At 48.2% G+C, this 16134-nt stretch overlaps 1 protein-coding gene across 1 annotated transcript in view; it reads left to right on the forward strand.

Moving 5' to 3' along the window:
- Nucleotides 1–16134, forward strand: part of Rftn2 (raftlin family member 2) — a 63364-nt gene that overhangs the window by 35302 nt on the left and 11928 nt on the right. The window contains exons 6-8 of the mRNA XM_028886270.2: nucleotides 1149–1270; nucleotides 2463–2566; nucleotides 13979–14057. Of these exons, the coding sequence (XP_028742103.1) occupies nucleotides 1149–1270; nucleotides 2463–2566; nucleotides 13979–14057 (305 nt within the window). The remainder of the gene's footprint in view (nucleotides 1–1148; nucleotides 1271–2462; nucleotides 2567–13978; nucleotides 14058–16134) is intronic.

A 16134-nucleotide genomic window follows, 5' to 3' on the forward strand; every position in this document is an offset into this window, starting at 1 on the left:
TATGATTCTGTGTATGTGATACATGTGATACACTTGCCCAAGCCTGTGCATGTGGAGGTCAGCATCCCATTATCTTTCTCTATCACTCTTCACCCTACGTTGGGGAGCAGGGTCTCTCACTGAACCTGGAGCTTGTCATTTTGTCCAGGCCAGAGGTCAGCACACCCTGGGTCTGCCCACCTCTGCCTCCCCAGAGCCCCTTTTATGTGACGCTGGGGACCAGGTCCTTCCCTATGCCTGCACATCAAGCATTTTAACCACTGAGCCTTCCTAGCCCTGTGGTGATCATTCTTAAAGCTGATTTTAATATTATACCTGTAACTTCAAAAATTAACATTTTTCATGCTTCCATTGGTGATATAATACAGACCAGAAACAAAAGTTTGGTTTGAAGGTGAAGGTCATTTCCATATGCTTCTGGGATTGACATTCCATCCATGCTCATAGTATTTAATCTTGTTTCGGCTATGGTAGTTTCATGTATATGTTTGACTTCATTTCGGTGAAATCCAAAACTGTCTTTACCTATGGGGAAAAAGGAAATCTTAAACAAAAGGACTCAACAAAAAATTAATTTTGTTTTGTTTAAGTGGGTTTTCTCATAAAGCTTTTTTATTTATGTGTATGTATGTGTGTCTCTGTGTGTGCACGCATGTGCTCTCACATCCACATATGTGCAAGTGCCCATGGAGTCCAGAAGAGAGTAGGGGATCCCCTGGAGCTGAAGCTATAGCTGATTGCCAGCCACTCAGTGGGGTGCTGGGAACTGAACTCCATCCTCTGGAAGAGCCGCAGGCACACTTAACCGCTAAGTCACCTCTCCAGCACATTTTGATGTTGTAAACAGCATCTCATGTAGCCCAGGCTGGCCTCAAACTTGTTATGTAGCTGAGGATGACCTTAAACTCCTGATCCTCCTACCTCTGCTCACAAGTCCTGGGATTACACGTGTGAGCCACCTCACCCAGCCTCGGCTACCGTGTGAGGCTGGGGCTGACCCTGGTGCTGCACACACTTGAGGAAATAGCTCCCAGCCGACCAGTTCTTCTCCCAGCTCGCTACAGTCATCACCCTAAGGCTCTTGGTGATGCTTAGAAACCAGTGTCATTTACTTATGACTCTTCTGAATTGTATCCTTTCCCTGACAGGGGACCATTTGCCTAAATCTCTGGAAGGATTTTTTATCTATGAAGAAGAAGGTTCTGGAGTTCCAGGCTCTAACAGGAAAGGAAACGATGCCATTGTGGTGGAGCAGTGGACCGTCATTGAGGTGAGCTGCAGTTCTGGGGAACTGCTTTCCTTCTGTGTGTGATTTTACATCCTAAAGATCATCATTGCCTGGAACACACAGTGTCCATAAACCCAGATAGTCCAATGTCATCAAAAAAGAATGGACAAAATTCTCCCATACGCTTTACCCATGTTTTCAAACATTTCAATAAAATAACAACAACAAAAATTGTCTACACCAAAATAAAAGTAGGGCCCCCCAAATCTGAGATACTAACCCCAAACACAACCAACCCCCTGATGCTGAAATCCTCACTTCAAAAATGCCTTGATGATTGGTTGGAAATAATAATTCAGTCACAACTAGTCTTTACCTCACAGCGACTAACATGATGCATTGTTTTCAACCTTATGAATTGGTTTCTGAAGTAAAAGTATCCACAAGTTTTCTCACACATGCCAAGCCAGATATGTGCACCCAGCACTGTCCTTTATAATCAGAGATGGCATTGTTGCTGGGGTTGTGCATTTATGAATTCAGATGTCATGGACCACTGCCCTTGAGGTGGCCAGATACCTTCAGGTGTATCTATTGCGTGTATGAGGCCCTCACGGACAGGGTCTTTCAAAGAAATGCTTTGACTTTCTGGCCTTACAAAGGCCATAGAGGACAGAACTCGTTTGCAGGGAAATTGGAAACCCCACTGAAGGTGTTGTGGAAAGATATGGGTGATAAGTAAAGGTGCAGTGAGAACCAGTTCCAGTGAGGCAAGAACAGAGACCACACATCCAGGCCTGGTTAGCTTCCCTGCCCTCTCCTGAGACCCCAATCCAGGCCCCTTCAGCTTTCCTGCCCTCTCATCCTCAAATCCCAGTCCCTAGACTACTGTTGCTGAACTTACTTTGTAAGTAAGCTTCATGGAACCGATGTCCTAAGGCACTAAAAAAAAAAAAAAAAAAAAAAAAAAAAAAAAGCCGCAGGTTCCCAAGCTCCCCAGGTTAGAATCTGAGAACCACGGCTTTCCCAGGCACAAAGAACGACTGACTAGCCACTGTCCCGCTGCAAGAAGGCGGCAGCTGCAGATGAAGTCCCGGAGGCTGCAGCCCCGGGACGCTGGACCACTGGACGGAGAACCGCTGCTGCATCACCCACCCCACCCCCCTCACCCTAGCTCCTGTGCGGCCCGCTCTCTTTGCCGTTAGACGGGCAGCTCTCGTGCTTATTCCCGCAGGGCTGCGAAATCAAAACGGACTATGGCCCTCTGCTGCACACTCTGGCTGAATTCGGATGGCTCCTGACCAGCGTGCTGCCCACGCCGATACTGAAACACGACAGGTAACGCCCACCTACCCTCGCCCACACATTTGCTTCTAAAGTCCGTTCCTCTGTGGCGTAAATAGCCCATGCCTGCGGAAAGCCCGTGAGAAGCACTCCTGGGAGGGTCAGCAGACCCAGTCCCTTGGTGACACAGATGTGTGCACGGCCGATCTCGTCTCTCTGTGCAGCACTGTCCCCACGACCAGCCAGGCTTCCGGCCGATGGGCTGGGCAGGCAGGAAGAGGAGCTTAGCTGCCTTGCTCTTCCTCCGGCCCCAGTGTGGCCGGTTAGCTGGCCCCTGCACTGTGACTTTGCTTGAACGCCTACATTTTTTTTGTTTTGTTTTGGTTTTGGTTTTTCGAGACAGGGTTTCTCTGTGTAGCTTTGCGCCTTTCCTGGAGCTCACTTGGTAGCCCAGGCTGGCCTCGAACTCACAGAGATCCTCCTGCCTCTGCCTCCCGAGTGCTGGGATTAAAGGCATGCGCCACCACCGCCTGGCCAAACGCCTACATTGAAACCAGAATGCCAGTAGCTCCCAAATGAGCACTTCCCTTCTTCCCATCCCGTGCTCACCGGCTTGCTTGGGGAAGAAGGTTTGAGTCGCCATGCTTTAATCGGTTAATTTTTTCAAGAGGCCGACTGATTCTTGCGTGTAAGATGCTTCTCTGTGTATAAGATGCAATTCCCTCTGCCCTCACTGCGGTCCTGAAGGTGACTGCCCTGGCTGGCTGGACCAGTGACTACTACCTCAGGTGGCACAGTGACCCCGGGGGGCCTTGTCATCACGGCTTCATGTTCCAAGTGACCAGCGTGTGTGACTAAGAACAGGTGCGGGACCCCCTCGTCCCTGGTCTCCCTCATCTCCTCCGGTCCTCCTTTTTCCCCTTAGCAGGCTGTGACTGACCGGGCTTTAGGACAAGCCACACTTTTTTTCAAGTGGACAGAGGTATCAGGGACATAGTGAGACACTCAGGCTTAAAGACCACGCGAGGAGTGGGGGAGATATGCAAACAGCTCATCCATTTTCCTTCCCGGAGATCTGAAGGAACTGTTCTCACGCTGACTCCCTAAAACGTTCCCTAACCTTCTTCACCATACCTAACCTTCCTAACCATACCTGCCAAATCTCGGTCAGCAGTAGCCCTGTGTAAACTACCAGGAGAGCCCACAGACACAAAGGCTGCAGGACCACCCAGTGGACAGCCAGCAGCTCAGAGGGCGGGACCCTGGTATGGGCATCAACCCAAGTTCCTCAAATCCGTGGACATTTGAGAGATTCGAGGGCTTCCGAGAGACTAAGGATTTCCTCCGCCCAAGCCACGGGTCTGCACCCGATGTTTCACACGCACCTTCTGAACACCCAGTGCGTCTGCAGCCCTCAACTCGGTGTTTGTTTGTTGTTGGTTGGTTGGCTTCTCTCTGTCTCTCTCTCTCTCTCTCTGTCTCTCTCTCTCTGTCTCTCTCTCTCTCTCTGTCTCTGTCTCTCTCTCTCTCTCTCTTGTTTGTTTTTTGTTTTTAAGATAAGGTCTCTCTATGTAGCCTTGGCTGTCCTGGAACTCACTCTGTAGACCAGACTGGCCTTGAACTCACAGAGATCCCCCTGCCCCTGCCTCCGGGGTGCTGGGATTAAATGTGTGCGCCATCACCACGTCTGGCTCCTTTGTCTTCTTCTGATGGCTCCCCTGGTGTCAACTGGCTGATACGGTTAGAATTACAGACCTTCCAAAACGTGTAAATCCTGACCCCCTCCTCCCCTCCTCCCCTAAGGAAAAGTATAATTATTCCTTCCCATTCACTCCGGGACTCCAGCTGGTCTCACTTCTGAGTATTTCCCACAGCACTCTGAATGAATGGGCCGGACATCTGGCAGCCAGCCCACTTGGGCTGGACCGCAGGACATAGGCTCCAGTGGCATTTCCTGTATCCGGCCAGGATCAGTTTCGGAATGACGGGACTGAGCCTAAGGGTGGAACTAAAATATGGTGTGACCCCCCCCAAGTCTACCTTGACGTGGGGGGTAGGTTGTGAAACATGAAGTCGCAGTCAGCCATTTTGTGCCAAACTGCAACCCTGTGCTTTGGAGCGGCTGAATGGTAGTTCTGTAGCCGAGGGAGGGAGGGAGAGAGGCACCAAAACTCGACCATCATGCAAACTTCTCCTGCACCCCAGATCCTCTAGGCACTGTGGTGGGAGCATGGAAGTGTGCCTGACTGCCCCGCTCAGAGGGCTTTTCTTTATATACTGTTAGAATGGCAGGGGGCTAACTGCTCACTAAATATGCATCGTCAAAGAATCCTTTCTGTCATAACTGTTAAGGATCTGGGGTCCCTGGAGAGACGGCCCAGTGGTTGTGAGTACGGCTGCTCTTCCAGAAGAGCCAGGTTTGATTCCCAGCACCCACATCTGTGGCTCCAGTTTCAGTGCACCTGACGCCCTCTTCTGGCCTCCTCGGGCACTGCATGCATGTGGTGCATTTATAGACAGACAAAACACCCATCTATGTAAAATAAATTTTAGACTTTAATTTGTTATGGGTTTTTTAAGCTAAGTTTTAGAACTATAGTAGAGGATAATCCCAACTTTATAGATTTGGAATGTGCCTAGAAACCCTTGGAAACAGCTTCCCAGTGATACTAGAGTGTATTCGGTTCTTGAGACCATAATAGGGAAAGAGGACTAGGTTGCTTTTATTCAGTTTTTATTTATTTTATGTTTTATAATAAATTGACACTCTCCAGTCATTTTTAAATGAAATTAAGAAAGAGTATGTCAATCTACCAGTGAGAGGATGCAGCAGATCCATGCTGTCCGGTCCTGAAGTCATGTATATGACGGTCAAGTTTACATTTCATGCCGTGTTAACACATAGCCAGGGGCTTGCATTCTGGTCAGAGCAGGGCAAGCTTATGAATTCTGTAATCTAATACAGTCATTCAGCATAAGGTACTGCGGTCCAAGGGTTCCGTGGAAGTATTAAAAAGGAGAGAGATGAGCCGGGCGGTGGTGGCGCACGCCTTTAGTCCCAGCACTCGGGAGGCAGAGCCAGGCGGATCTCTGTGAGTTCAAGGCCAGCCTGGGCTACAGAGTGAGTTCCGGGAAAGGCGCAAAGTTACACAGAGAAACCCTGTCTCGAAAAACCAAAAAAAAAAAAAAAAAAAGAGAGAGAGAGAGAGAGAGAGAGAGATGATTATGGATATCAAAAGAAAGCTGGACCCTCAAGTCCTGAGGAGATGAAAGAGCAGCCTCGCTGTGTAGTGCATCCTTCCCAAGAATCCGCGCTGACCCTGGGCAGAAGGGAGTGGAAAATGTGCTTGAGCAGCCATCGCCATGTGCAGGAGGGCAAAGTGTAGCGGTGTCCTGCCCTGGCCTCCTATATTGTTCATTTGTGACTTGGGTCTGAGAACTCGCTGGTCACTTTGTCACTGTGGCAGAAACACCCAAGAAAGCCACCGAGGGAGGGCAGACCAGCTTCGGCGGCTCCTGGCTGTAGACCTTTCGGTCCTCGTCAGTGCTCTGGTGTGGTGGAGCAGAGCGGCTCATCTCGGGGACAGTGAGGGGGCGAGTGTGCCCCAGGACAAGACAGCCTTCCCCCGCATGCCAGGCCTTCCTCTCTCCGGCTGTGCCCCGCCTCCTGAAAGTCCATTCAGCCGTGAAGTCAACACCTTCAGGATGCAGCCAGCTCAGGTCCCTCAGGACCACCACCTGGGGACCAAGCTTCAACAGGAGTCTTTTCTGGAGAGACTTCATATCCCAGTCACAACAGATACAAGGTGAAGATGAAGTGCGATGTTGTTCACTGGTAATGGGGGTTGTTGAGGAAAACAAGGACCCGCGCACATGAGGCTAATAAATGAGAGCTATTATTTAGGGACCTAGTCCTTTAGCAAGACCAAAGTCCTGAGAGGTTGAAATCGGTTGTCCAGGCACGATAGGTTGGCCTGTCCCACATCAGAGCATTCCAGAAGATAGAAGGCGCGACAGTCCACCGTGGACAAGACTGGTGCCCAGGATTCCAAGGCAACAAGTCATGTCACAGAGATACGAGTTTACATCCAGAGGAAAATGCCACACTCTTCCTCTGGAGGTGTGTGCTCGCTCCTCGCCATTGTCCCTCGGCAGTCCCCTCCCCAGGTGCAGTATCTCAGCTTCCTCCGCTCTTCTGTTGCTTGCGCTGACCCTGAATGTTCCCCACAGGACGGTTCCCCTCATGACACCACATAAGCAGATGCTCAGTGCTCTCAAGGTCGTTACCGGTTCCTCGGCAACGTTCCACCACGGAGGTTCAAGGCAGCAGTCCCATGGAGACCGCATGAGCTGTAACCTACCATCCCTGCTAACACCTTTCCCGGGTTTTTACAGCCAGCCTGGAAAAGGGCAGAATGAGGCGGCCCCTTCTTTATGGTCAGGGCGCTATCATGCCAGGAGGCCCGATCCTGTTCCTACTAGAGAAGTCAAGGTGAGAGTCGCCAGGAAATTCTTCAAGGAAGATGAACGGTAAAGGACCAGGCTTAAAGGGGAGCTATAGAGAGGGCTCAGTGGTTAAGAGAACTTAATGCTCCTAGAGAGGATTTATTTGTTCTTTTGAGACAAGGTCCCCCCATGTAGACCATGCTGGCCACTCAGGATCCTCCTGCCTCAGCCTCCTGGGTCCTGGGGTTACAGAGATGGGCCACCATGCCCAGCTTCTTGGTTTTTTCTTTTTGATGTACACATATTAATACCAAAAAGCAAATCAGGATCATATAGGCAAAGGGACCGTGTGACTCAGCATCTAATTACAAAATTACAAGCTATAATTTAATTCTGTAAATTGATTTTGTTTGTTTGATTTTTCTTTCTTTCTTTTTTTTTCTTTTTTTTTTTTTTTTTTTTTTAGTTTTTCGAGACAGGGTTTCTCTGTGTAGCTTTGCGCCTTTCCTGGAACTCACTCTGTAGCCCAGGCTGGCCTTGAACTCACAGAGATCCGCCTGCCTCTCCCTCCCGAGTGCTGGGACTAAAGGTGTGTGCCACCACCACCCGGCTGTTTGTTTGATTTTTGAGACAGGATCTCACTATGTAACCTTGGCTGTCCTGGAACTCACTATGTAGCCCACGTGGATCCCAAACTCACTGTCTTCTTCCCTCAGCCTCCCAAAACACTGGGATTTACCAGAATGTGCCACCACATCCAGCAATGAAACTTTTTGTTTTTCTTATTTTGAGTTTGGTGGTGGTGGTGGTGGTGGTGGGGTGTGTGTGTGTGTGTGTGTCTGTCTGTGTGTGTGTGTGTGTGTGTGTGTGTGTCTTGTTGTTTTGTTTGTATGTTCATTTATTTAAGACAAACTCTCGCAGTAGCCCAGGCTGGTGTCAAACTATGTAGCTGAGGCTGGCTTTGAACTCCTGACCCTCTGACCTGTCTCCTAAGTGCTGGAATCACAGATGAATTCACCACACCAGGTTGAATGCTTAAAAGACTTTTTACCTCGCACATAACTAAGTAGTCGAAGATAAATCCATTCTTTTTGTCTGGCTGGCTTTTGGTGAACCAGTGAGTTTATTACGGTTGCTCACAAGGGAAGCGGATCAGGGATTATTTAGTCACATGGGTACCTTTCTGACAGCCACATCACTGCCAAAAATCTTCCTTTCCGGGCAGCTGTTTGCTGCCTATCCATCCCCTCCCACTCCGTGGGAGAACGTAGATGCCCCAGTCTGTGGGTCTCATGCAGGTAATGTGTCTCGGCACCGAGAGTTCCAGATGGAATGGTCATGCTATCCCCGGAAGACAGCCGTCCACAGCACTCTACCTTCTCTCCAGTCCTCTTATTCCTTCTCCCACCGCTCGGCAATGGCCTGAGCCTGGGCCTGGGGAGTGATAGGGACGTCCTGTTTGGGGCTGAGCATTCGCGGGTCGCTTTTTCTCAGCGCCTTGGCCAGTTAGGACTCTCTACGAAAGGAAGCCCCTCCCACCAAAGCTGACACTGTGCTGGGCTGTGGGCAATTTGACAGGCTCCTCATGTCTGTTTGTCAAATAACAGTGACAGCCTCCCCACTGGGCCAATGACCTCTTCATCCATGGGCGTCTAGCTGGTTTACAGTACCAGAAATAAATCCACTATTAACGTGCCCCCTTAAAACGATTGCTGAAGAGATACTCTGTAGTTAAGGGCACTGAGTGCTCTTCCAGAGGACCAGGGTTCAGCTCCCAGCACCCACACGGGGGGCGGGGGGTGTACAACTGCCAAAACACCCATACACACAAGATAAAAACAAATAACAGGGGCCTGCAGAGATGGCTCAGAGGTTAAGAGCACTGGCTGCTCTTCCAGAGGTCCTGAGTTCAATTCCCAGCCACCACATGGTGGCTCACAACCATCTGTAATGAGATCTGGTGCCCTCTTCTGGTGTGTAGAACAATGTATACATGATAAATAAATCTTGAAAAAAAAAATCTCAGAAAAGAAACAATGGCTGTGAATAAAACTCATAGGAACGCCCACAAGCCTGCTGCCGGCCAAGACGTGGGATTGTGTGGTAGAAAGCTCTTTCCTGCGTGGGGCAGCGTGGGTGCCCGTTATCCTGCCCATTATCCATCCCCTGTGGCCTGCTTGCCTCCCGTCCCTCTTAGCTTGAGCTGGAACCCTCGTGTGCTCCTGTGGAATTTCTGTAAGTGCATTTGTCCGGTTCGGCTCCATAAATGCCCAGCCGGCCGACACAAACAGGTTCCATCCGGTTCCACTTGCAGCAGCGGGGTAGATGTGTTCCCTTGGCTCAAGCATGAAGTACTGCTGCACTTCAAAATGGCGCCATCCTGGAAAGCGTCCTGTTCGGCGTGGTTTTCGTCTGTGTGTTTCGTTTGGCTTTCTGCTGTTTTTATTGTATGGGTTGGTGTGTGTGCCTGAGTACGCGTCTGTGCACCATGTGAGTGCGGGAGCCACAGAAGCCAGAACTGTAGTTACTAACAGTTGACACCCACAGTCTGGGTGCTGGGACGAGAACCCGGGTCCTCTGGAAGAGCATCAGGTGCTCTTAACCACTGAGCCATCTCTCCAGCCTCTTTCATTTATAGTTTTAATCATGACTGGGGTTGAGCACATTTTCATCTCATGGGCCACCTGGGTTCTTCGATCAAGTACTGTTTGAGTCTTTTGCTCACATTGAAGATTGTTTTTATAAATTATTTAAATATAGTAGGTGTGAGTCCTTTATTAGGTATATGGTGCAACTTTCACCATGTCGGTAACTTGTCTGTCTACTCCCTAGTCTATGGTCTGTCTGTCTGTCTGTCTGTCTGTCTGTCTGTCTGTCTCTCTCTCTCTCTCTCTCTCTCTCTCTATATATATATATATATATATATATATATATATATATATATATTCCAGGGTTTCAGGAATGCTAAGCAAGGGCGGCAGCACCAAATACACCTTCAGTCGCATGATATCCCACAAAAATAATTTCAAACTAAGTGTCCCTGAAGGCATTATCAAGCTGTATTTAGGACTTTTCACTTTGGAGGTCTTATATGTGGTGTTCTGCTTTCAAATATGGACATAAAACATGCTATTTACTTTTGCGCAACTCTGAATTCACTTGAATTTTATTTATTTATTTTTGTTTGTTGTTTGTTTTTAAGACAGGGTCTCTCTGCATAGCCCTGGCTGTCCTGAAATTCACTATACAGACCAGGCTGGCCTTGAACTCACATAGAGCTGCCTGCCTCTGCCTCCATCATGCTGGGGTTAAGGCCACCATGCCTTTTAAAGCAAAGCCTCCAGTGACTCATTTTTGATAAGGTGTTTAAATGTCACAGGGCGTGAATTTCCTCCTGTCGCTTCTTCCTGACATACTAACATCAGGACTTCTAAGTTTCAGCGATCTAATTGCCTTGGGGTGGTGAGGTAGACACTTGCTTTTATTTCATTATTCTCCACTACAATGTACTCTACACATTATAAACTGATATTTTTTGTTTGTTTGGTTGGTTGGTTGGTTTTTCGAGACAGGGTTCCTCTGTAGCTTTGCGCCTTTCCTGGAACTCACTTGGTAGCCCAGGCTGGCCTCGAACTCACAGAGATCCGCCTGCCTCTGCCTCCCTAGTGCTGGGATCAAAGGCGTGCGCCGCCGCCACCGCCGCCGCCGCCGCCGCCGCCGCCGCCGCCGCCGCCACCCGGCTATAAACTGAAATATTAACCAAACCCAATGCTAAATGAGAACCTGGACTGTTTCAGAAAAGCCTAAACTTACCCACTAATTATAAAGATTTACAGTCAAAAAGCATCCCCTTTCTTCAGCCAGAGCCTCACAGGGTCATTCATCCTTGACCCAAAGAAGTGTTCTGGAGTTGTGGAAAGAGTGAGGAGGAGAAAAAGACAGACTCCTTCATTGCATCCTGTGTTCAGCCTTGTCCCACCCTCTAATGGTCTGGAGAGAACCCACTCTGAAGGACCCACTTCCTGCCTTGACCTGTGCTTCTCATTCCAGCCTGGTTCTCAAGTATTCACCACCTAGAACATTGTCTAGAAATCTGTCTTCTTTCTCCTATGAACTCTTTTCCTTGAATTTTTTCTCTGAAAGATATTCTTGGTTGATATTCTTTTTTTTATAAAAATTATTTTACACTCCACCCCACATTGTACCAAGTGGATAAAGTCAGTGGAAGTGAATACCCTTCCTTCCTTCCTTCCTATTTATTTCCTGTCATGTGTATGAGTGTTTTACCTGCAAATCCTCCCACAGAGACAAGAAGAGGTCAGATCCTCTGGAACTAGACTTACCATGTGAGCCACCATGTGGTGATGGGAACTGAACTCCGGTCCTCTGCCAGAACGGCAAGTGCTCTTTACCACTGAGCCAGCCCTCGGCTCTCCAGCCCCAGAAGTCACATACTGTGTTTCTTTGAGTAGGCACACAGAGGGAGACTCTTATCCTTCCCCGGGCCTTCAGTAACAGTGGAGAACATCAAGGCCATGAGTCTTGGGTTCTGTGACAGGGCTTGGGTCGGAACCCAGAAACTGTCTGGTTCCCACGTCCTGGTTTTTTCCACTGTACCCTGTAACTCCCAAACACAGACCCAGTCCATTCTATACGTTAACCCCTTCCCAATAGCACCTCACAATTTGCCCCCCATGGTTACATCATACAAAGTGTTCTGTTCTGAAAGGAGACTGGACTATAAGAAGCCTTTTAAAATTAAAATTGTAGGGGCTGGAAAGATGGCTCAATGGTTAAGAAGCTGTTCTTCCAGAGGTCCTAGGTTCTATCCTTAGCACCCAAACGGCAGCTCACAGCTCTCTGTAACTTCCAGTCTCCTGGAAAACAGTTGAAAACCACCAATGCACATAAAGTAGAAATGAGTAATTTTTAAATAAATAAAAATGAAAGTGTAGCAATCTTCTCGTGACACTTTGGGGGAAGATTTATCTCCCCAATTTTGTGGCACCGGCACCGTAAGTTCGGGTGCTCTGCTAGTGTCTGGTGGCTGCATGCCGTAGGCCGAGGCTTCCCACACAGGTCTTCTAGAACAGAGAGAGAGCTCGGAATCAGTTGCAGCCAATAGTAAGGTTTTGTTGCAGTCCTTTGCATAATAAACGTTGTCACTGAGTAACTTTAGCGGCAAACCCTCCTCCCCACAAACCCAAGGAGGCTGGAAAGCACATCAGAGGAATACCACGCTGAGTCGTCTTTGGTGAGGGGTAATTTGCCATGATGACAGCTAAATAAGGAGACTTCTGATACTGAGGGCCTGGCTACAAAGAGGCTTCGGAAATGAATGGAACCGCCTGTGGCTGGACTGTCTCCGTGGAAGACGCATATAAATCCCCCACATGTGGCTCCCAAACTTAGACTCTGATTGGACAGTGCATACCGAGAGACTGAAATCATACTTCCTGACCTCATAATCTCATTCCTCAGAACTTATCTTAAGGAAATAATTCATGAGAGAAAGATTATGTGTATTTTTTTTATGGTTTAGAACTATCAGGAAGCCAATTTTCCAAAACTAAAGGGAAATGGTACATTCCAGTGCCTTCATTCTTTGAAGATCTTAGACATCCTTAAAAATACCATCACCATATGCAAGGAAATGCAAATATACGGCAGTCACAGACATGCAAAAACTGCAGATCTGAGAAGCTCGGGAGAGAAAACAAAGAAAGAGAAAAATTTTGCTAAACTGGTGAGATTATAATCAAAAGTAGGTTTGGTTTTTTGTAATGACTATGTTAAAAGGGTGTTTAATTAGTTTAAATTTTTATTTTATTTTATTTATGTGCATGTATATGTCTGTGAGAACGAATGTCACATGTGTGCAAGTGCCCGCCTTGGAGAGAAGACGACATCAGATCCCTACAGGCTGGAATACAGGGGATTTCTAGCCACCTGATATAGGTGCTGGGAAATGAACTCAGGTCCTCTGCAAGAGGACCCATGCTTTTTAAAATTTCTTTGAGATTTATTTGAAGATGTGTGAGTATTTTCCCTGCATTTATGTGTATTGTGTAAATGCATGCCCACAGGGGCCAGAAGAGGGCATCAGATCCTCTGGAACCAGAGTTAGAAGCAGTTGTAAGCTGCCATGTCTGTTTTGGGGATTGAACCCGGTCCTCAGGGAAAACCAGCCAGTGTTCTCAACGCTCAGCCTTCTCTCCGGCCCCAGCAGTGCCCATTCTAACGGCAGAGTCAACCCTCCAAGTTCTTATTTAATTTGTATATGTCGTATTAATATGTATATGTTTTGCCTGTATGTTTGTGTGTGAACCACATGCCTACCTGACGCCCATGGAGACTGAAAGAGGCATTGGATCCCCTAGAACTGGAGTTATGGCCGATAGTGAGCCACCGTGTGGGTGCTGGGAATCGAACCCAGATCCTCCGGAAGAGCAGCAAGTGCTCTAAACCACTGATCTCTCCAACACTGCCCCCCACCCCCACCACCCGCTTAATTAATTTTTTTTTTTTTTTTTGGTTTTTCGAGACAGGGTTTCTCTGTGTAGCTTTGCGCCTTTCCTGGGACTCACTTGGTAGCCCAGGCTGGCCTCGAACTCACAGAGATCCGCCTGCCTCTGCCTCCCGAGTGCTGGGATTAAAGGTGTGTGCCACCACCGCCCGGCTTTTTTTTTTTTTTTTTTTGGAATTAATTTTTTAATAGGAGGGTTTTTTCTTTTTGTTTTTCCAATGCAATTTATATAGACTCGTTTTCATAATTATTTGGGGATCAGAAGATTACCCTACAGAAGATATATGTGGGCCATCCTAGTCAAATGTAAATTTAGATTTTTACATTATAGAGAAAATTGCTAATTCTACAGAACAAAGTGGGATGACACATGTACGGAAATACACAGAAATCCTTTTGTTGGTTTCTTAACTTCAAAACGTCATCGAAAGTTCTCTAGGATTAAAAGACAGTTCCTCACTCACAAACACTAACCTTACTGTTTTAACTTGCAGTGAAGGGAATTTGGCTACAAAGCAGGTCGTATTTCTCCAAAGGCCAGCGGTGTGGAGTTCAGCTGCCCAGACCCCAGAAGTAAGTAAAATTCACCAATTTTGACTTTGTAAATAAGACATGATAGTAAAGCTCTCTTTATCATTCTAAATACGACTGCAGACCCAACATGGGAACAGTCTCCTAAAGAAGGACGTAAAAAAGAAACTGACTGGTTCCCCCAGAACCCATTGTAGGAGGAGAAAAGTGACTCCCTAGAACCGCCCTCTGAGCACACACCTGCCATTGGCCTGCACTCACACACATATGCACTCACGTACAATCATTAATCAAGTAACATTTTTGATTGTCCTTAAAAAGCAAGGACATATGCCTGTCTACCTTCCAGCAACATGGCACAGTTCTGAAGACTATTCAAATGCGCTGTTCCAACAAGCAGCCCTTGTCGTGAGGACCATTCTGAGCTGCAGACGATCTGTCTGCCTCTTTCTTCTGCCATAGAACGGCGTGTACTTCGCTTTATGGAGGCTGCAGGTTCTCGGTCTGTGTACACATCCGCTCTCCCCTGCCAGAAAGAAACTGATGACTGGAGACGACTCTTTCTGACTTGAATCTACCAAAACAACCCTGGATAAAATAATCCTAGGCCTCCGTTATTTTCCCATGTGGGCAGCTTCCCATAAACGGCTTCCCTGGAAGCCCAGGCCTTTCCCTTGGCCATTCACTTGCTCGCAGCAGCCCGTCAGCCTCTGTAACGGCTGCCCTGAGCTCAAAGTCTTCCGCACTAAACCACCTCCTCGAGTGTTTGCTTCTTTTCTACAAAGTCCCTGTGTGCATGCAAAGTCAGTCCGTGCTGCTAACCTGTCCTCTGTCCTCTGGGAACTCTACTGCAGTCCCCAGGCCTCAGCTACCAATTCTAACAGGACAGAGGAAGAAGGGTTTTCCTCCATTATTTTTCTAAGTTTTATGAATCAAAGTGCCTGAGTTTGTAAAAACCTGCTCAAGGTCAAGAGGTTATCTTGACCTCTGACGGCGTGCCAACACTTCTATACTGTCTCACTGACATTGTCCAGCCTTTTTTTGGGGGGAGGGGAGGGGAGGTTGGTAGGACTCAGACAGGGTCTCACTATGTAGCCTTGGCTGTCCTGGACCTCGCTTTGTAGGTCAGGCTGGCCTTGAATTCATAGAGATTGAGCTGCCTCTGCCTCTGGAGTGCTGGGATTAAAGTCCTGGGCCACCACACCGGGCTGCCATCTGGCTTCTTACTGAGTGGGTTACAGAGGATGAGGTTCCTTACTCCCGTGGTTTTGAAGCTAGAACAGTGTCCTTGACCGGAGGAAGACTGCACTGATAAAGCCCAGCTTGGGTTTTTCAGATCAATTTGGAGCAAGGTTGACTGGCTGCGTGAGTTAGTAGGGTGAGAGGTAGGCAGTGGACAGGAAGATGGGAGGTGGGAAAGGAGAGCCAGCACCTAGAAAAATGACACCTCACCTCACGGAGGATGATGCTGACTCCTGAGTTTATTACGAAATATTCTGTGGAGAAACAGCAAGGCTAACTCTGAGAGAATGGCCAGAAAGGTTTTGTCCTGGTTCGGGTTACTGTTGCTGGGATAAAACACCATGACCAGGGGCTGGAGAGATGGCTCAGTGGTTAAGAGCACTGACTGCTCTTCCACAGGACCCAGGTTCAATTCCCAGCACCCACATGGTAGCTCACAACTGTCTGTAATTCCAGTTCCAGGGGACCCGACACCCATGGCAAAACACTAATGCACATAAAATAAAAATAAATAAATTAAAAAAAAAACACCATGACCAAAAGCAAGTTGGGGAGGAAAGGGTTTATGTGGCTTACACTTCCACATCACCGTTCATCATCGAAGGAAGTCAGGACAGGAATTCAAGCAGGGCAGGAACCTGGAGGCAGGAGCTGATGCAGAGGCCATGGAGGGAGCTGCTTACTGGCTTGCTCCTCATGGCTTGCTCAGCCTGCTTTCTTATAGAACCCAGGACCACCAGCCCAGGGATGGCACCACCCACATGGGCTACCCACTCCCCATCAATCACTAAGAAAATGCTCAGCCGGTGGCAGTGGTGCACACCTTTAATCCCAGTACTGAGGAGGCAGAGGCAGGTGGATCTCTGTGAGTTCGAGG

The sequence above is a fragment of the Peromyscus leucopus genome, chromosome 13, assembly GCF_004664715.2.
Source record: "Peromyscus leucopus breed LL Stock chromosome 13, UCI_PerLeu_2.1, whole genome shotgun sequence".
NCBI lineage: Eukaryota > Metazoa > Chordata > Mammalia > Rodentia > Cricetidae > Peromyscus > Peromyscus leucopus.